The sequence below is a fragment of the Eufriesea mexicana genome, unplaced genomic scaffold (genome assembly GCF_001483705.2).
Source record: "Eufriesea mexicana isolate 0111107269 unplaced genomic scaffold, ASM148370v2 scaffold167, whole genome shotgun sequence".
In the NCBI taxonomy this organism is placed as follows: domain Eukaryota; kingdom Metazoa; phylum Arthropoda; class Insecta; order Hymenoptera; family Apidae; genus Eufriesea; species Eufriesea mexicana.
In genome coordinates this window covers 8,807-31,660 of record NW_016908331.1, presented here as the reverse complement: position 1 = coordinate 31,660, position 22,854 = coordinate 8,807, and the positions used below count along the sequence as shown (strand labels likewise).

At 34.6% G+C, this 22,854-nt stretch overlaps 2 protein-coding genes across 5 annotated transcripts in view; both read right to left on the bottom strand.

Annotated features, from left to right (window-relative positions):
- Positions 1-9,217, bottom strand: part of eya (eya transcriptional coactivator and phosphatase 2) — a 12,862-nt gene extending 3,645 nt beyond the window's left edge. For 2 of the 4 annotated variants that reach the window (XM_017910798.1, XM_017910800.1), the window contains exons 1-4: positions 8,615-9,217; positions 2,325-2,446; positions 877-1,042; positions 7-86 (exon numbers count right to left, since the gene is read on the bottom strand). In XM_017910798.1, coding sequence (XP_017766287.1) covers positions 7-86; positions 877-1,042; positions 2,325-2,436 — 358 coding nt within the window. In that variant the 5' untranslated portion in view covers positions 2,437-2,446; positions 8,615-9,217. The remainder of the gene's footprint in view (positions 1-6; positions 87-876; positions 1,043-2,324; positions 2,447-8,614) is intronic. The other 2 variants (XM_017910799.1, XM_017910802.1) reach the window with 2 other exon arrangements.
- A 5,847-nt stretch (positions 9,218-15,064) lies between these two features.
- Positions 15,065-16,596, bottom strand: Nf-YC (nuclear factor Y-box C). Its single transcript, XM_017910803.1, has 5 exons — positions 16,497-16,596; positions 16,175-16,307; positions 15,622-16,089; positions 15,370-15,543; positions 15,065-15,296 (listed from the first exon to the last, which is right to left on the bottom strand). The coding sequence occupies exons 1-5, from the start codon at positions 16,517-16,519 to the stop codon at positions 15,123-15,125; spliced, it is 972 nt and encodes a 323-aa protein (XP_017766292.1). The 5' UTR covers positions 16,520-16,596; the 3' UTR covers positions 15,065-15,122.
- Positions 16,597-22,854: the final 6,258 nt, after the last annotated feature.

Sequence of the window (22,854 nt, the reverse complement as noted above, 5' to 3'; positions counted from 1 at the left end):
TCGTGTACGAGGTCAGGTAAGAACTTTGCAAGCCTGAAGTGTTCTTCCCGGCTGTGGTTGATCCGTAGGGAGGTGAGTTGTATAAACTGATAACATAAAGTATTTATGTTAACGAAAGTTCACGAGTGATTCGCCATTGGTTGGTATAGGTGCTACTAACGGTGTGAATCGTGAAGAAAATTATGGATACAACATAGAATCCTGAAATTTTATATAGTACGTACAATGTCTCGCGAATATTCGTATAGCCGACCTTAAATTTTTGAATCATGCGCGGAATTCGGAAAATCAAATTAAAATACGGTTCCAATTTTGATATTATTTTCAACACCAATATTCCAACGCGATATTCCAGGTGAAAATCAAAACAAGTTATACCCGACTTTCCTGAAATAATAAAAAGTTCAAAAAGAGTTTGCTAAAAGGGATAATTCACGCTAAACCTACAATGGCCAATCAAATGAACGTTTTTCAATATTTGTTTATAAATTTAATATCTACTATTTCTTGGATTTAAGTTCATTTAATTTGACTATTATTTCTCTTTTTAGATTCTGTTTAAAATTCAAAGGAAAGAAGTTAATATTTGTATCGTTGTCCAAAATTATTTTGATTTATTTTACTCATCTATTATCCCGTTAATTTACTATCACTGTCCTTCGACTATTTATTATCTGTTACATTTTGACTATTGACGTGCAAATATTAATTATTCTCTTGTAAAAAACACAATTTTTATCGATCATTTGACACCTTTGGCAGAAATAGCTATGTAGAACTTGATCAGTTTAGCGTTAAATCTACGTTTGAAGATGAGTTTGGGAGGAAAGAATGTCCATTCTTTTTCGATCCAGTTCATGCTTGAGGAATACGTGCCTGTTATAATATTGATTGGCTCCGTACAACGAACTGTAGTCCGCCTTTTCCATAGAATCCGGATACTCTTGCTCCTTTTCCTCTGCATTCTCATCGATGTACAATTCCCCGCTGGGCACGCTGTCGTTTTCGGGACAATCTTGCACCTCGTTCTTGACTTCCGTCTCTGCCAGTATGAGTAAAACGATTTGCGTTCACATGTTTTTACTTTACAACACTTTCCACGCTCCAACTCTGTCCTGACTTATCAATGCTCGATTATTATCATCAATGGTCCAAGTCGAAAAAGAAAAGGGAATCTATCTTTCTATTTGGTATCTTAAACGAAACTTTACTGTTCTTCTAAATTCCTTCCGCCATTTTAAAGAGTCGCGACGGTCGAATAAATTCAGTCGTTGCAAAGTTTCGCAAAATATGTTTTAAAAATACGCAGAAACACAGTAACCGAGATGTTACGGTGTAAATAATTTAATTATTCGGTTTTTAAAAATATTCTCAGCTAAAACAAGTTACTTTATAAAGGCTGGTGAAGGAGTCAGAAACAAAATGGAGGAGAAGGTAAGAGGCAAACGATTGTTTGTTTTTTAAATAGAAAGGAGAGATTTGGAAGATAAAAATTTCGGAAACGGGATACTGAATGGTCGAAAAACGCTTGGCGATATTTCCCCAGTAGCAGAAAGATTCAAGAAAAGTGTACAATATCGAACACAGCCGTTCTCGAGTTATTTCAACAAGCTACTAATCAAAATTCTAACACGACGGAAACTGGTTCCTCGGTCTGAGGAAGGCGGCCGTTGTCCTGGCGAGGATATTTAATTTCATTTCAAACTGCGGCGCGTAATTAATTTCCCCAACAATTAGCCATGGCTCGTTATAAAAGAGCTACCTGTTCATCTCGATCTCGGCATTTTGTAGAAGAGAAGAACCCGACGGTGCACCGTCAGCCACCGGGTTTCTCGTTTTAATTCAATCGACCGGCGGCACACGCAAAAAGGGAAGTGGGAAATACAGACGGAAGCCTTTTCGAAACGTCGAATTTAAACCGTTTTATTGCAGGTCCGGTTTCGGCTATCATTGACGTTGCTCGCTACCTTACAAACGCGAGTTTTGCAATTCTTTTAGGTCCAAAATCCCAACACCGCGGTTTTGTATCATCTTGATGGGGTGGAGAAGAAGGAACGGGGTGGAAAGAACTAGAAATACGTAAATAATTAGACAAAAGTGAATAGAGAAGTGGATAAAGAATAAGAAAATTGCAATTTGTTTTGTCCAAGATCTCATCGTCGCGTTGCATTGATAAGATGGAAGGAATTGGGAAGAATTGGTAAATAAATAGATAAATGAATAAATAGGTGAATAAAAAGGAAGAGAAATGGCTGCGTGATTGTAAATGGACCTTTAAAAGGGTGGCCTTTTAAATGGACCCCGAATGGAGGAGCTTTATTTACCATTGTTTGCGGCTCGAGGGTGCTGTACCGAGGCATCTGTCGACGAAGACACGTTGCCAGCATTGTCTAAAACGCCTGCTGGTTTCGTCGGATCATTGTCTTCGGTTAACATATCACTCTGCCTGAAAAAGAGGATGGGCTTGTTATTTAGTACGGCGATTTTCAGGATCGGAAATGCAACGAATATGATTAATATGTAGTTTCCATCACACCTTTCAAAGAGAACAGAGTTACTTAGGGTTATCCGTAATTGAGGTACTTTCGTAAAAATTTGATAGTTCATGATTCAATTTCGTATTTTAAATCTTCTGTAATTTCTGTAATTTTACAGTGAAGTTTGTAGATCGTTTTCAAGTCATAATCACTTTGGTATATCGTATACAGTGTACACACTCGATCATTTGGTACAATAATATTGTAGATTGCAAGTGCGACAAGTATAATATGTAATTTTCAAAGAAAATTAAGTAGAGATATTTGCTTAATGTTAAAATTTCGTGAAAATTTGTTCGCAATTTTACTCTGATATAATTTTCTGTTATTTTACTTCGAAAAATATCGTAAAGGATCGTGGACCATTTTAAGTTCGTAATATAGAATTTAATGTAATTTTAGAATATGTTTTTTTATAGAAGGGACGTTTTCATAAAATAGTGGGTCGATTTTTACGATAAGGAACGAATGGAAATTGATCATCGGCGAGTAATCGAAGATACTTTTCGGTTTAATATTGAAAATATGGAGGGTACCAAGCAGTCTGAATCCTTTCATAATTGAACATTCTACCATTATTTCTGGACTTGCTTTTAAGGTTTCATTTAAAACATTGAATTTCGTAACGCGTCCAGCGAATGATCGATTAGTCATATGATCAATTAATCATAGAATTTTGTTGATGGGATAGCTCAATTGCTTTAGTAAACGAAGGACATCTGGAGTAACGCATCGATCGGATTTTCTCCCTCTTCTTTTTATGCAATTTCCCGATGAGTCATGCAATTATTATACATGTAATCGCATTTTGCGCAATTTAAACATCATATTTCATTACTTGTCTCAAGACTGTATTTGGCGATCAGACTTGGATGGAGTATGCCATTTTTAAACACTATAAAAGAAAAAGAATTTTTAATATTTAAAATACAGATTTCTTTATGTATGTACATATATATCTTTACGAAAATAGACATTTTATATGAACAATAGAGAAAATACCTTGCCTTCAAGAGACACTTATCAACATTGTACTATAAGGGGTACAATAGACGACAAAGCACCGACCCTTTATTTGCATTGAAGCAAAGCATGTTTTCTATGAAACTCCCTAGAGCGGAATTTCGGTGTACTTTCATTATTTTTCATACTGGTCAACCATTACGTGATACTTTCATCGAATTTTTCAATTACACATTGAATCGCCTACAGTATTAAAAAACGACGTCTAAATGATTTAAATCGTAACCAGAATATAAATTCAGTCTAATCAACTTTTCCTACTTGTTAATATGTTATATCGTTACTGACACACATGTATACATATATACAAACACACACACAGACGTGCAAATTTCGTGTTTCTTCGATTCAAGTACATTGTTAGGAACAAGTATTCCATTAATGAACAATATCCTTTCAGGAATAGTTAAGATGAACGTTACATGATACATACGTACATTATCTTCCTCAGAAGAATAACAAATAATCATCTTTTCCTAGCCTTGAGAACTTCTCAAGTTTCTAAGGAGATTAAAGAAGATTTCTTTCATATTTTGCATTGTCTAGGAAGAAAAATAGGTTGACCAAAATCGGTAGCCGATCACGAAGTGTTCCTCGGTTCCATGGTGTTCCGGTTGATGGGAAAAGGGTTAGTGTACGAAGCGGGCAGCTTCGTTATTGTCTGCCAATTGCGTGTCGAAGAGGTGGAGTGACCAGATGGGTAGGCGTACACCAGGAACCTTCGAGAACAGCCAATGAAACCTCCTTTCACGACGTTTTACATTATGTATTCTTTATGTTGCCAAGTCGCTATATCTGTTCGTGCTCCGCCCTTATCCGTATCTATATACTTCACAGTGCACTATACATCGAAAAAGAGACTCTCTTGCATAAGGGCGCTTTCACACCGACGATATCGTAATGATATCGTACCGCGTCCGCGAGATTAAATTCCGATCTATTTATGGACAGATCCTAGTCGACTCTCTCTATTCTCTGTGGTCGGGTCTGTGTTTGCGGATTGGTTTGCCTGCTGATGATGCTGCGCTCGAGAGTGGCCTCCAAAAAGCCTATTTTGTCAGGTTCACTTATTTTCCTGTACGTCTTTTGTTCTTATAGACAGAAAACTCGAAGTGGGTGTCTTTGTTGCATTTCTGCGACAGCTGTTTTATTTTCCGACTGCCTGAGTGGGTTTTTCTGCATAGAGTGAAGGCTAAGTTTCAGCAGATGGAATGGTGAGCCTAGGTAATTTTGAAACTGCGGAGAGTAAAGAAATTTTTCGTTAATTTTTCGTGTTAAGAATTTGGATAAGAAAATTGTTGTATAACGAATTAGTTCCTTGACTTTCTTACCTAATACCGGCTTTGTAATTTAGATAAATTTAATATAATGAATCTTCTATATTTTTCATATGAATTCAAATTTAATAATAATTATAATTGTAGATATTAATTATAAATATAGGAAATATGCTTTACATTCGTGTACGTATATTATTGCAAATATACATGCATGTATATTATTATTTATAATGTAATCGATACAAAAGTTTATAATAATCGATTAGAAATTCAAAGAAAATTTTCTTTCATTTAGTGAAAACTAAATTTAAATCGAATTTGAAAAAGATTGAGATTTTAGAAGATTTTAGAATGCTTTTAAATATTAATTCAGATATTAATAAAGTGTCGAATATCAACTCAGACTGAATTAAGATTTCGGTATAATTTTTTTAACGATATTCAAACGTATAGAAGGTTACTGAACTTTTCGTTTGTAAATTACCATTTATCAAGCGGAAGAGGATTTCAAAACTGTTTACCGTTGGTAAAGTTCAACAAACTAACAATGTATACACAGTTTCTTACGCTACCTACCGTAAAGGCGATTGTAATTACATATACCAAAACGTACCTCGCATAATAAAATTAAAGAAATTTTCACGACTTTCAATTATCCGATACAGTATTTAAATTATTTAATTGAAAACATCAAGGAAAAGAGTTAAATTATTATAGAAGAACAATCGGCAATTTGAATTAAGAACATATTTCAAATTAAATTTGCATATTCTCAAAATAATTGACACCTGTTATTTACAAACTTTTTTCTTGCACCGTGATATTGTATGCATTCAATACCAAAGTTAAACAATTAAAAACACAAGATGTAATGAAAAATTCAGCAAATATTATAAAATAAATAACTAGAACTTTTTAAAAGTAACTAGATTTAAAAAATTTCAATTTTTATAAATAACAATTTATCCGCCTATGAAAGCCAAAATTATTAATTATTCCTTGCATAGAATTAGTTTTTTGATACGAAAGAAAAAGGAAAAATCAAATAAAATTATAATTCTGTAAACAAATCGAATCTAACTAGGGCTCGTGATTAATTACGCGTTCCCCTACGAGGGGGCAATAGTGTCGCGGCGGGCGCGGGTAAATATTTTCTGTCGGATGTTTGTAATTGAATAAATCATTGTCAGTGCAACGATCGTTTCGTGAAAAGTACAGACAATCGTATCGGAGATACTCGATCCCCCATGTGTGGACATGTGGATATATACGTATGTACTTGTGTGTACGGGTATGAAAGCAATTGTTTCCCCGTGACACGCATCGCGTCGGTTGGTAGTTACGTCGCTCACTGGAACACGACGATGAATCAATTAGCGCGCGGCCATGTGTTTGAACAACAGGCAGAGAGTCGCTCGATTTTTCTTTCCGAAAACGTACACGCTTCTCGGACAACGTTGAAAGTCGGGAAAAAATAGTCGACTAATCGTTTGAAACAATGGACAGCGCACGGGATATTAAACGATCACGGTGGATCGTCGTTTCGTTTTTTCCTTTTGTATCGGATGATACCGGAAAAGCGTGGAAAAGAAAAACGCGCGCAAACTGCATCCGAATTTCTCGCCGAACACTGTACCACGATGATCGGTGAAACTGTTACTTTTAACCTGTACGGATAACTGTAACCATTCGTTTCTCGAATCGAGAGTTTGATTTTTGTCTCGATAGGTTTTCAAGGGAAACGGTTTTTGTTGATTTTGGTTAACAGTTTTTGGCTACCGGAATTAATTGATCTTGTTTGAAATAGTATACCTTATGGTTATCACGCTTTTATGTCTAGCGTATTGTTGGTGAGTATTTAAACGAAAAAAAGCTATCGAGGTAAAAACTAATTCATTGAAAATTATATTTAATTGGCAGGTTTGATTGCGAAAAGGTTTTGAAAGTTAATTTAACTTTCGACGAATTATTTTTCCGAAGCCATTGTATTTCCAAAGGAGTATCATCATATGGGCCAAATAAGTAATAATGACTACATTTATTTATGATATCTATGATACGTATCTTTATCTTTTATTATATTTATTACTCTATCACGATCATTGACATTTTTCAGCTTAACTCTCTGTTTATTTCATCAGGAAAAATTGGGTTTTAACAAGAGATCATCTTTTAGCACAAGGACCAGGAAACAGGTATATATTGATAAAAATTTTCTCAGATTTTCTGAAAATTCAGGTGTTTTACAATAATACCTTTCAAGGATGAGATAGACATATAAACTATCCTATTGCCATCTTCAATTCTTTATTGTTATCTTCCATCGTTCACGGAAAATTCTCTAAATATTTATCTCTATATCTAACCCTATTTACCCATTCAATATAATCATTCTCTATGATCTTATTCTAAATCGTATTTCACTTCATATCGATAGATTATTCTAAATTACGTTATTATTTATTTTCTTGGAAAGGCACGAAGACCCACTTTCATTAGGAAATGAAAGGAGCTTAGGTTTATCTAAATAGAGCGTGCGCCTAAGTGTTTATTGTGGCTGAGTTGGTTGCTCTGCCGCTGTCCGTCAACCGTCAAAGAAACGCAACGAAACGAAAGAAGAATAGAAGGAAGAGAAGAGAAGAGAAGAGAAGAGAAAAGAAGAGAAAAGAAGAGGAGAGAGGAGAGAGGAGAGAAGAGGAGAGAGGAGAGAAGAGGAGAGAGGAGAGAGGAGAGGAGAGAAGAGGAGAGAGGAGAGGAGAGAAGAGAAGAGGAGAGAGGAGAGAAGAGGAGAGGAGAGGAGAGGAGAGGAGAGAAGAGAAGAGAGAGAGGGGGGGAATGCGCGGCCAGAGGTTTCTCGTGCGCGACACTCGTGTCCCACGGGCCGCGGTCAGCTTACATTTGAAAGGAGGAAAGAAGAAAAATAAGGAAGGGATGGTTACACTACGGGACCAAGACAAAAGCTTCTCCTCCGTCCCGGAATGCTCTGGCTTTCCTTCGTCGTCTTCTTCTCTTCTCCCTCACCCCATGAAACAGACCGTGGAAATCACGAACTCGTCCCAAAACATTTTGTTCGTCCTACCAGCAAGCTTATCTCAAATGATCGTTTTTGGTCGATCTGTTTTTATTGCTTTTAGCAAGGGGCATTCTCCTAGAGCAAAAATTTCACTAGGCTTTTCAGTACGAATTACTTGGCACTACGCAGCGGTTGGCCAATTAAAATACATTACTGGTAACGAGCCGAATGAGATGCATAAGTTACGCATGCTCAATTGATAATGACATTTACACGTGTGAGTGTAACTATAGATGTATTTATGGACATGTGTGCATGTACAGAGGCATATTCACGTAGAGTGCGTGACTCCTGTCCATCTAATAATTTAAGGAACGTATACATGTAAAACAGAGGGAATACATTGCGCTTCCCACGTGGCACTCGATCAACAAATTTGTCCGATTCTTGTCCTCGTTTGTTTTGATTGCTATTTTCAACGCTTCGTGAAAGCAGGTTTTAGATAATAGTAATCATTTCTTTAGATAATATTAATTTCTAATTTCTTGATATTATGACTTATCGAGTTTTGCTCATCTGTTTTCACAAATTAAAATATACAAAATTACTTGTTACCTATAATATACATGTATAAATATCATTATGTAATTTATACATGTAGTACTTATAAATTGTTATTTTTTATTTTAAATGTAAGAATTACATCGCTGCAAAATGGGAACAAGCGACGGACAATATAATAATCGAATATTCATTCAAACCTTGTATCCGGTGTTTAAGCTGGGCCAAGAACGAGGGTGCTTCGCGGCGAATATTCGTGGATCAAGGAAGCTGTATTCGGTTCTTCCCTCCTGATAGTAGCATCATCATCCCTCTGCTCGTGTCGTGTATACGCGAATGCGTGTATGCGGCGCACTTGATGGAGTTTAAGCACACTACCTCTCACTTTTCTCGCACTTTCCACAACCACGAGAACATCATGACAAGCGACGGATGCACTATCACTGATTGTTCCTAACGACACCCAAGAAAAACGCTTGATCAACGAAGATCCGTGCAAAAAGTCACTTGTCTGAACAAACTACAAACGTAACGCGAGCGAGAGAGCTTGACTGGCGATCTCGCGAGAAAACATCTCTCGGACGGCTTTATCCGTGTATCACGCGAAGGGTGAAACCATGGAATCCAGCATGAACGTATGTTTTGAGCCGATCAGTCGAAGCGAATTGCAGCAGTCGATCTGTTTCGAGGTTACGTCGACCCGATACGCGTTTTCCGTTCGAGGCTCTTTGATGGATTCTTTATGTCGCGAACGCAGTCAACACTATTGTTTCCCTGCGAAGGGTATCGGCTCCGTGTGCGATATGCTGCAGCCTGTGGAGTTCTGAGCATGCGAAATGTCGCCTGCCACCCCCGCCCGGTGGTCACGTGGTTGGCCGGCTCGTTCGACATCCTTCTCTTTCGTTCATCTCCTTTCTCTGTTTTATCCTCCATCTTCATCCTGCCGTTAGTACTCCTATTCGTCGTCTCGTTTCGTTGGTCGGACGCGCACAGGTCGCTCGTTAATTAGAATGAGAGAGGCTAATGGCAGCTCGCTTGGCCACTCGATTGTCAGACAAGGAAAAGAAACAACAAAGAGCCAGTCTAAATGCGAGACGAAGAAGGATATAGCCAGGTTACCCCCTTGTTCGAATAATTGTCACCTCCTGTCACCGTTCGTTTTTATGAATCGCTTTCGACTGACAGGCCCGCGCTGCTTTTTTTGTTTACGGCCCGAGGAAGGAACCCATCGTGGAATAGTAATTAAGGTCTATGCACACGATCTTGATAACCGCGAAGGAATGCACAGCACGGGGTTAACGAATTAGCAGCAGAATACGCGTAACCGATGGTGGCCATCTCTAATTCACGCCGAGAGATTTTAATCCGTGAAGAGGTCTCCACGTGCCAAAGATCGTTGCCATAGAGCCACCAATTAGTAGTGACCTCTGTAGAGATCGCGGTTTACCGTATTGTTCGACAACATGCGGCGTACACTCCGATTATTTTGGAATTAACATCCTTTTTTCGACGGGACAGGTTTTTCAATGTAAGTGGTGGAGATGTGATGCGACAACGATCGTCCATGTTATTTTTCTTTTTTGCGTGGCGTTCACAAGGTACGCGTACGTTTTTCCCCCTTTGTTTTATAATCGGAGATAGAGAATTCTTGACGGGAGGTCCACCGGCCCTACGTCATACTCGCTGCCTTCTTGGAAGGAGAATGTTCTTTCTTTTTTGCTTTTTTATCGATTGTGGCGCGATAAAAGTGGCACGAGATGTTTGTCCAACCTGTCATTACGCGTTAAAATAAAAATAATTTTTGAACAAAAGATGAACCGATGATGGTTCTTATTTATTTTTATGTACGGTATTTTTTAAATGTAGCTTTTTGGGTTATGTTTGTTTTTCAATTATCTCTCGTCAAAAGAATGACGATAATATAAATGTTATATACGTTATATATCTTCATATCATTTTTCTAGGAATATGTTGCAGTATGGTATGCGAATTGGAAGAAAATCAGACTTTTTGCTAATTATCCTAACCCGTGAATATTTTCTCGGTGTAAGGTTTCACGTAATGAAAATGTCCCCCATGAGACGAAGCTAATATTTTTGACTATGATAATCAGGATGCTGCGAGACAAGGGTAGCAACCTAATTTCGCACCACCTGCTCTTACATCCGATGCGCGTTTTATACGAACTAGATGGATTCTCAAATTTCCTTGAGAGTTTAGATAATGTTACCGTGAAATTTTTCAAAACTACTTTTTACGCGACGTCTTATTTTATGGACTAAAAAATATATTCTTTTAATTATTTATATAAATTGGAACACGTATGTATCTTAACCTATTTTTATTACATTTATAATTGTTTACAAATAGTACTTTGACATTATTAAAAAGTCTCCAATAGAAGGTATTTTAGAAATTTATTATTATAGACTGTTTACATAGCAACAAAATTATTACAAAATTTATTGTATACAAGTTATATTAATTTTATTACTTTGAGCATTTTATTCCTTTTATTGTTGATATTTAATGTTCCTTTGCATTATTTAGAAAAATATGGCAATCTGTTTGAATAAGAAGTGATCATCCTAAAATTGACGTCGAAGAAAGAGCAAAACGAAATGTGAGATAAAGAAGAATGTGCTCGAATGCGGGATAGAGAATGTGCAACGCTTGCTTTATTATCTCACTCTCTCATCCCTGATACGTAATATTTCTCGCATCAAAGTGCACACGGTGGCGAATATGATTATGTGAATTCGTTTTTTCCTGATGCTTATTCGTGAGAGGAAGTGTTGAACGCGCTTTTGACCTAAGTAGTACCTGTGAAAGATAAACAAAAGATTCATCGAAGTGTAAAAAATATCTCGATCAGAATGGCCCGTCAAGAAATGACAAAAGGGGATTAGAATTTTTACATAATAACGGATAAGTGCGGCAGGGTCAGATAAGTATACCTAATCTGACCGTAGTTTCACAGTACAACGGATAGGAGGGATCTTTACCGATTTCAGGTAAATCAAAGGTACCTTTCTAGACATCTCCGAAATATATTCAGAAATTTTATTTTATATAAATTTTTAGGTATACACTGCAACAACTTTTTTTTCTAAGTTGGCTTTATTGATCCTTTACCTAGGAATCGTATCGACTTTTCATGAAAACAAAACGTCTTTGGGTAAGTTGAAAAATGTTTTAACACTAAAGCTATTGACTCATAATAAGTAACTGAATATATCATATACAAATGATAATAGTTCTAGTGGTACGATAAAGACATAATTATATACAATTATATTTTTATCTGGATAAAAGTCAACATAAATTTTGTCAAAAGCAGCAATATATTTTAAAAAATTGCAAAAATAAGATATCTGAAACAAATCACTTTGACTTTGTGGTAGTTTTAGTGTTAATAAATATTCGGCACTACTATACTCTCGACTTTTATTAAAAAAAGCATAGCTAGTTTTATAAAATATTCTTTTTTATGAAATAATTAGATCAAACTTGATCCACAAAAATGAATCCACTGTTTATGTTCGCCGGATGGATGTAACGATAATGATCAAGTCGCACAGCATCTCTGAAATAAAATGAAAAGAAAGAAAAATAGCTACGTAACTGGTGTCCCGATGGTCCACGGATACAAATGCAATATAGCCCATGGAGCGTTACGCGAAATGGATCTCGTCGAGTTTCCCAAGAGTCGTTCGATGGAGATCGAAGGTAATAAAGAGAGGCACGTGAAGGAGACATGGCGTCGACATCCTGTGGGTTGGTCGAGGCAGTCTTTGTCTTAGCGAAGGAAAAGGAGGCGGTATGGGGGTTAGTACCTTTATGATATAATGGCACCTTCATGCTATATATGCTCAAGGAACCCTCTTGTGTGCAGATAAATAAGACGACGTGCAAGTAAGTACTGTGCGAATCTTGAAGATGCGGGAGACTTGTGGTCTATCCTTCTAACGAATAAATGGTGTGCTCCGATGTGCGCACGACCACCCAAGGGTGCACGACCCAAGCACTCTAACAAAAATGCACGAGTACAGGGTAGACTATTTACTTTGTTCAGGCCCAAGAACTTAGGTACATATGCCTTTTATTACCGAAATAAACTGACTTTCATCGAATGGGTCTCGTCGACCATTTTGGCAGACATATTGACGGAAAAGGTAATCGCCATTATCTTTTTATTTCTAACAAAATACTGATTTATAAAAGTTATTCTTTTCACTGGGATAATTAGATATTTGTTTTTATTTTCACTAGGGAACATGATCCTCCATTTTTCAGTGGATTTGTGCATTACGTTCTGGAATTGGAGTTGAAGTTTGATATAATATCAAAACAGTTTGTATGTTTAAAAAAGAGAAAACGATGGGTAAGATAATGTTTACACAACTGAAGTGCGTTCGTTAAACTTTGCTGCAGTTTTTTATTTACAAGAAAAATTGATGGTAAGTCTTATAGCAGTACTAATTTAGTTGTAAGTATTATAAAATCAAAAAATAAATTTTTTATATTTCAGGTACAAATTTTATTTATATTTCTTATATCTTGGATAAAATATTAAATATAAAAAAACTACCATCAATCGGAATAGCTTAAAAAAAAGAAGTGAAAGTGCTTTTCTTTTTGGTTAAAAAACTAGTCTTTTGTTTCTCGTCGAACGACACATCCTTACGATAAGATCCTGCTAAAATAAGTGCACACACGTGTAGAAATCCTGCGGGTGAGTTCAGCCCCAGCTAAGTAAGGGAGATATTTCTCTCTTTCGTATGTATGTGTACGTAGGGGTGGGGATTGTACACACACACCAGGGGATTCGCCTAGGTAGATATATACGAACGTATGTCAGCTTATATGGGGTGTACAATTCGAAAATACTATCTTTTGTTGCTGATGTAATTCATTGCATTGAAAATACATAATTAGAAAGACAACATTTTTATGATTATAGGACTTAGAAAATCTGTTGTTAGTGCGAATAATACAAAATTATTCATTCACAAGACAATAACTAAGAAATTTTACCATTATTGGATTGTTTGTAACAAAGGTAATTCATTTATCTTACTTAATCTTCAATGAAAATTTATTTGATAAATTTTTATATGCAATATGTAACATACATGAGTCTTAATTAATATCTTATAGAATTTATAGCTTTAATTCATAGTATCAAGAATTAAGATACACGTAATGAATTTTATACGCGCTTGCGAATGGCACTCTTAATTAATTAGCATGTGCATAAATCATGAACGAGATGGCAAGCTAATTTTCGGACACCCTGTGTGCATGTAACGCAGGCGCAGGCAGCTGTCACCTTACACCCATGGAGGAGGCATGGGCTGCGGCGGCCATTCTCAACTTATCTCTAGGATCTTTGTAAACATGTCGTGAAATCCGAGTATTCAAGCAGTGGCGTAGATCGCGAGGTGGAAGGACCCATCGGAGCGTTCTCGAAGTAAGAATTAAAATCTCTGAAGAGTACGTTTGAGACTGCAACATTGCGTGCACAAGGTTTCCATGGCAACCAAAACCATGGTGGCAACGTCACTAAATGGAGCACATCTTTGTTCCGTGCTAATAAAAAGACTTCAAGACGTGCCACCATCTTCTTTACTCTCTTCCTCGTTTCTTAGTCTTCCTGCTTAGGGCACTCGTCCTTCCGTTATTCGTCATTGCGATGAAAATATTTATGGAGCTATAATCATTTGATGATGATGTTTGATGCTTACGTTTTATTTCACAATGATTTTTTATGATTTCAGAAATGTATAAATATATGTAATTACTTTTTTAATATATTTCGTTTTATCGGTATTTTGTCTATAATGTCTTTCATTCAAAATAATAGATACAAAGATAATTAACTTTTTATAATGTAATGTCAACAGTATTATATTTATTATAATTGTAAAAAAGAAGTAGTTACATAAAAATAATCTTCAATCCATAAGTTTTGTTTCTCAACGTTTATGGGACATTTCGTTAGATTATCGCATTAGTTGATTAAGTTATCAAAAACGGTTCAACATAATTTGTAAGTGGATAAATTTCGATATATTTATTATTACGTGACGTTTCGAAACTGTTGAAGGCTTCGAGTTCAAGACTTGCCAGACAAGAACCGCAGCAACGTGAAACATAATACAAGTTGCACCAGCCAGTCCTAAGCTCAGCCATGCGAAGCAGCCAACGGCTAAGGAACGCGACGTACGAATCAGATTACATCTTGCGTTGGCTGCTTATCTTTATTCTTCACTTTACCTCGCTTCAATTCACTTCATTTCGCTTCAGTGACAACCCTTCGATCGGCATCTTATAACCGCTCCGCGACATACATTCATCCTTGGAAACAGCTCTCAAAACATTTAAATGATCACAGAATTTCACTCTTATTAAAAATTGTAATATTAGTTGCTAAATTTAAAATCATCTATTTATAGTATATTACATTTTGAAAGCCACATTAGGTAAACGATATAGATTTATAAATTTGTTTATATTTAACTTTATACTTATTTTTATGATATCATGGTGTAATGAGGATAAAAGTTAGGAAACACTTTCGTTTTAGGAATAATTTACAAAAAATTTTATTCCTTACCATACAAGCTTATTTTTACTGTTTTCTCCGGTTCCTTTGATTAGGATTGTTATATTAAACATTAAATGTCCCTTAAGTTTAATTAATATTTACTCATTGTCAGTTCCGCTAGTTTGTAGAAATACTGGTGCTTGAGCACCTTGCGCAACCTGTATTAACTGAGGTTGAGCTTGTATAGGAGCAGTTTGAATTATGATTGGTTGATTACTTCCACCTTGTACTTGCATTCGAATCATTTGAAGTTGCTGAGGCGTTAATTGTATCTGAAATTATAAAGAAAAAAAAATGTATAAGCAAATAATAAATTCATATTAGTGAGTAAAAAAATATACATACTGGTATTTGTTGAATTTCTCCACTAGGTGTCACAATTTGTTGTACAATTTGTATACCTCCTGTTTGAGTCGTAGGCGTTTGTTGAGTTTGCTGTAATTGTATAATTTGTTGGCCCGATGATTGCTGTGGACTTTGTACTGTTACAGTCTGTGCTGTATTTGCAGTAGTACTTTCCTATAATTAATGGGTTGGATTAATAAATACCATGTTGTTTTACAAAATTAGAATATTTTACAAGAATAAAATATATACCTGTTCTACAGGGCTGCCGATGTTGATTGTTTGTATCTGGCCAGTAGAAGGTTGAACAATTTGTATAGGTTGCGTAGTAGCATTACTACTTTGCACATTTTGGTTGGCAGAAGCTTGTTGTTGTGCTAATTGGAAGTAGTAATGAACTTGATCTGAGTTCATAGAAGTACGTACAGTGCTTTCAGTCTGTGCTTTACTTTGTTTTAATTCGTCTCTAGGTACTATATCAATTAGAAAATCAAACTGATCATACTTAGTTATTGCCATTGCAATATCATTTCTTTGCAGAGTACGTCTTTTATTATCTTCTGTATGAACCCATGCTCTCAATGTTAATTCATGTATAAAGATTTCTGCTGCTTTAGAAAATAACATAGGAGCTTCTGCACTTATCATTTTTACATCACCATCTAGTTTCATTATCTTTTTTATCCTGGCTAATGGCAATGATTGTGTTTTTAGGTCCATCTATAAATTAAATGATAAATATGAAATAAATAGTAATAAATTATAATTATATTATAACACTTGTAATATTTAAATGGTTATTTACAGTGGTGATTTTTTTAATTTCTTCTGTGACCTTCGGCCAAAACTGAGCCAATGCTTGTTGAGCTTCAGAACTACCAGGTGATGCTATTTGTAAGTCTCCATTCGAATCACCTTCAACTTCGCTATCCTGGTTACTAGATAAGTCACAATAAGGACAATAAGTAATATATTTATTTACATTATGGATAATCATTTATTCAAAATATACCATATTTTCGTACAGTAATGTGTTACTTTTCTTACAACGTTCCTTAAATAATTACAAGATTATACAAAAAAAATATATATAACCTAATAATACAGAAACAACCAGTTTTACTTACGTATTCACGAAGAATACCGACATTTTTCATAAATATTGTTGAAATAATATAAAACAAAATGTTTTAAATTATAAAAATCATCTTGTCTTGTAGAATTAACATTAAGTAAATGGCAAATGTTTAAGTTAATCGATTACTAATAAAATTCACAACAAAAATATTATTTCACCAGTGATTATACTGCCATGATAATAATCAATTTTATTTTACTTTGAATTTCAGTATATTCACGATAGATGGCAGAAATGTAGCATATTTACACTACACATACGGTTATAAACGAGCAGGATGAATTTACTATATTACAGAATTTTGCTCTTTGTACACTATACATTAACTGTGTAAAAAATTAGGATTTTATCATGGACAACATATACGACAAATTTATCATCTATTTATAACATTTTGTACTTCGGTTCAGTGGCGCTACGGTTAACATATCATATCAGTATCATTTCCAATTTTACCGATCGAAAGTCAAAGAAGATTACAGGGTCAATAGTGGTTACAATTAAAACTAAATTAGCAATGAAATTATGAATTAAATATAGAATGGGATATTTTGTAATCATAAATGAAGTATAGATTTTTATACTATACATCAAAGATATATTTTATTCATACAGAGAGCTGATATTAATAATAAATATGATAATTAATATATTTTTACAAATTGTAACATTAATACTTCACATAATTGGCGTAATTACTTTCTGGTCTAACTTTGCGAAGTTAATATGTTCAATTAATAATAATTCATTTAGTGTATTTTTAAATACACCTATGAGATCCTGTGTACTTTATCGAACAGTTAAACAAAGTATCCTTTTAAATTTCTTGTTATAGAATTTCGCGCCCATTTTAGTCCTGTTGATAAAATTTTCAATTGCGCATGCATTGCTTTTGTACAAATATCTGATAGTGTTCATATAGTAATTTTGCAAGAGTGTATTATAGAAATTCCGCTAAAAAAGAGGAAGAGTTTAATTAGTATGAACAGAAATTAACACGCTGATACTAAAATAAAACGGATATCCAGAATATTGTCAATTCTAACTGTAAGCAACACTATTACAATAAAATTATCTATGAACGGTGAGTTGCATATTTTATACACCATACAAATTAAATTATTTTACTATGTTATTACCTATTATTTTGCTACCTACATCAAATTAATTATTAAAATGGAAATTAACTTGACTTACGTCAATGCGCAACGAAGTTCAAATTTTTGGTGTACTACGCATTGTAAGTAAGAGAAGAAGCTAGCACCGCGACCAATCAGCGAATTGCATAGAGTGAAGTAAAAAGTGAAGGGATTAGTCTCATGTGAAATCTCGTGGCTGTAAGTTATGTCACTTTGGACAAAGTAATCATTAATGACAGGGACTACCTTTGGCAGCTACAGATTCATACGATATACTTGCATATTATGACAAATGGCCGACGTAACTGCTGTTCATCGAAAACCAGTAATGTTTAAAATATTACAACAAACATAGAGGGTATACTTTATTTTTTCAAGGACGGTTAATGACACTTTATACAAAATAATAAATATGATAATAATTTATTGGAAATTTTATGATAAAACTATGAAAAAGTTAAATTATTGAACATATTTCTTTTATTCTGAGAATATTCGTATCACAGCACTTTCTTTTAAAATGGTAGAAACAAATAACATGATTTTTTAGTAATAGAACTATAAGTTGGAATAAATTCATTTGACTTTCTATAAGTAACTAAAAAATTGAAGTAACTTTCATGATCTGACGAATTTGATTTGATAATTCGACGTGGTGAAAAGTAGCCATATAAATTGTACTAATAATCTCAATTTTTAATAAGTATTTACATATACTTGTAATTATTTTGAATAGTAATAATGAATTACAGCGAATAAATATTATATGTGAATAACAATAGTAAATAAAAGTAGTTCTATGAAGGAAAGAGGTTTTTACATTATCTACTCCACAGATACGTGATTCGTCAACCATGAGAACCTCTGCGAAGTTCAAATCTCCGTGCTATTGCGGGCTTTGGAAATGGCGGGAAGAGCTAAATCTTTCGACCAATCCGCTGACGGCTAGGCGACGCCATGATAGAGTGGGGTCAGTCTACCCATGAAAATCGCGGCAACTGGACGTGAGACCGAATTCAGGTACACCCTTTCATTTATTGTTGCGTAGAATTTTCATTTCTGCCCTTTTACCATTTATATACGATTGTATACTTCATTTATTTAATATTTGCTTATGTAATATCTTTTTGAACATGAGTTTGGTAAAACCAAATAGTTTTACAAGTTTTTCGGGATTCCATTTCTCAATTTGACCGTTGATTTTACTAATAGCTTTCACGAAAGAAATATTACGTTTTAAATTGAAATTTGAGTACGATTATTCCTCAATCTTTAAATAACTTATGATTTTTACTTTTGCAGTCTATTACTTGATTCCAAGAATCACGTAGAACGTAATGAATGCACCAACGGTCGTATTGGAGGACGAACACAGACACCGTGATGGTTTGTAATCAAAATCTTGAAATCTATGTCGGAATTTGGTAATGGCGAACATTTATTATGTTACGAAGATAGACTCAATGTACGTTTGTACTTTCATTTTATTCGAATATTGTTAATCTTTAATGTAATTGTTGAACATTGTTTAATTACATATTTGATATTATCCTAAAATATCATAGAATGTTGTAAGATTTTTTGTCGATTTCTTGATTTGATCGTTCTTGTAACATATTACTGTATTTCGGTACTAGGGCTATATTGGCTGCTTGTAACAAAATTTACTATTGCCCATTACCTTTTATTAACATACTTGAATTTAGCTTTGATCATTTGATTAAAATTTTTGTTTTTCTCTGTACAGATTAATCTCTGATGACTGGAGTGGCGTGAAAACGAAAACGGTTCAAAGAATGAACGACATATTGACAAATGGACGATTTTACATCTTTTTAATGAAAGGTGGAAATACCTAATATATTATTGTACAATAAACGTAAAAGATTTGCATCTTATATTTGATGTGTCATTATTGATATTTGATACAAAATTTGCAATCGTTACATAATTTCTTAGGATCTTTTGATAAAACTAGAAAAAAGTTAAATTGTTAAATTAAATCTTTTTGTTTCGAAAATTTTGTATCAAACCATTTATTACTTTGAAATGGTTGAAATGGTCACTTCAAAGATGTGTTAATAATTTACATATAACTGGAACTTAATTCACTGGATTTTTCACGATTTAAATAAAAGATTCGAGTAACTTTCACAATTTGCATTATTTGGTTTGTGAACACTACCACGCTAGGATTTTCAAATATTCGAAATCATTTTCAATGTTAGCACTTAATTGCAGTGGATCAATGTTATATGTGAATAAAAAAAGTTCATAAAAATAGTATTATATTTAATTATACAATATATAATTATGTATTAATAATATATAATTTTATATTAATAATGTATAATTTCCCAAAAAATACAATTTTATTTCGTGTTAAACGCAACAATCCTTACATTTATATTATATTCTTATTAAAGAATATCATTTATGATAATTAAATAGCGGAATATAAATTTTTCAGTATGTTATCCTGGTTTCCACGATATATACGCCACAGACACGTGATTCGTCAACCATGACCGCCTCTACGAATTTCAAATCTTCATGCTATCGCGGGTTTTTGAAATGGCGGGAAGAGCCCAGTCTCTCGACCAATCGGCTGACGGCTAGGCGACGCCAGGATAGGGTGGGGTCATTCTCCTTTTGAACGTCGCGGCAACTGGACGTGCGATCCAATTTCTGGTACGTATCTTATCGTGTCTATAATTGAGTGAAAATTACATTTTTCCTCTTTTGCTCAATATATAGTAGCATTCGCATCGTTTGATTAATATGTATTCATATAATACATTTCTCAATATCTTTCCAATAGGACTATATAGTCATTCAAGTTTTTCCGCGATTTCATTTTCGAAATAAATTGTTAGAATTATCGGTAGCCTTTGAATGGAAATTTGAACACGATTATTCTCACACTTCAATCTAATTAGTGATACTTTTACATATTGGTACTAAATTATGATTTTCGTGTGTGCAGTATGTCGATTGATCGGAAGTTCGGAAGAATCGTCTAGAAGGTATCAGAGGTTAACAAACGCGTTGGAGAACGAAGTAAGGACGCCATGTTCGTTCGCCTTCACATTTGCCAAGCTTCGTGAAAATATGGTAATGTTGAATTTCTCATATCGAAACCTGACTTATTTCATGTACGTAAGTATTTTTGTTTATTGCATCATTGGTAATTTGTTTCATGTATCATTTGATAATATATAATTATTACTATATTTAAAGTTTTGAAAAATATTCATTAGATCTTGTTACATTCGACTTCGAAAGTGAAATAATTCACATATTACATTATTTCGGTTTCGAATACTATACATCATCGTCATAATTTGGTCTTAACAAATAATTTTTATTGTTTTTACGAAAGAGTCGAAATTACAGTTGCGTTAAATTTTCAAACGCTAGTTCGGAAATTATTGCGTCATATCATCGTGCAATCCGTATGCGCAGTTAGTATGCGCGGTGGGTATGCGCAGTCGGTATGCGCAGGAAGTGTGCGCAGCCCGAATGCGCAGGTTGATGTCGCAATTATATTTCAAGTTTTACTGTATTCCATTCGCATCGTTTCAAAATTCTTTATAATAGTTATAATGTATTACATTAATTCGTGTGCGGATCAAATAGACTTGAATGATCGATAGGAGGAATAATGGATGGTTACAACATCATAAGTACAGCAGTATTTTCTTAACATTTGTTCCACAGGGAGAATAACACCACGCCATTCCACATTCCCCATTAATGCATTTCTTTTAGGAATTTTCGTGGCCGCGCGCGATGCCACTATTCGAATCAGTGCTTTTTTACGTACCAAACTTTTTCCTCAGAGCCCAATAGCTCTTGCCACATATAACCATAATAGCCATACGCGAATGTAGTGTCAGTGTTTGTTCGCCGATTGAAGTTTAAACGGACGCGGTAATGATCTTTTATTTTTCTTTTTTTTTTTTAATGTCCGTTATTGGTATTAGAGTCAATTGTGCCGAGAAGTGGACCCAAGACTGCACTGCAATCCAAGAACGTAAGTATGTAAGTATGTTTGCACACTGTAATTGAATCAATTTCTTTTTTTAAAGAATATATTTTATTATTCAACGTGTTACATGTTTTTCCGTAGATCCGACAAGTCTGATAGCATTGAAGTCAGTCCTTCACTGGACATTATTCATCTCTGTGCATTGAAGTCAGTCCTTCCCTGGACATTATTCATCTCTGCTCCAGATTTCAAGAATGTAAGTACCTTTGCATATTGTAATTGAATATATCTAAATCAATCGTATGAAATTAGACTCTTCAAATATTTGCGCCCTGATGATATAACAGTAGTATTGAATGTTTTGTTCCAGATTTTCCGCAGCCTTCATTTTCCCATGGATCCTACAGCTGTGCTACTATTGAAGTCAGCCCCCAACTGATGACGGTCTTTACGATGACTTCCTCTGAGCCACTACATCATCGTTCTCCGCATCATCGGTGAGTCGCATGCATTTTGGTTCCTCTGGTCATTCAATCATGTCGTAGGACGAAAGGTCCGAACCGACACGGATGACTGGTTGTATTACGTAGAATTTCTTATGAGCATAGTGACCTCGGGTATTTATTATACTCGAGAGTAGTGACAAAATTTCTTTTGTGTTTTATTTATCAGTTCAGGATAGGTTTTCTTGCACTTCGCGTTTTTGATCAATAATAATAGGAATATGAGAAGTTAGTGTGGGTACATTGGCACATATAATATTAGTGGCATAAATAATATAATATTGACTATTAGCTGTTTGTTACTATAGCCACTTTTAAAATGAAAATATGTTTAGTACTGTTATTTGTAAATAATAGACATGAATATTTGATTATTTTTTAGTGGAGAAGTCGAATGCCCTTCGACTTCGTTATTACGAAAATTGTAATTAATATATTGGAACAATGATTATGTATTGCTATTTATTGTTCCTTTAATAAACAAGAGCCAATGCCACTGTTTGTCTTTTGATAATATTGAGATATTTAATTCTTTGACTCGTATGCAATACATCTGAGTCGAATTCAAAACATAATAGTATCACTGTTACATTCCGTTAATGCTAAAATGCATTGAACATTAAGTGCAAGAAAACATTTCGCGACAGATAGATTTCGGAACCAAAGTAATAACTTTTGTACTTTTGTGCTTTCGAATACGATGTACTTTGGTGA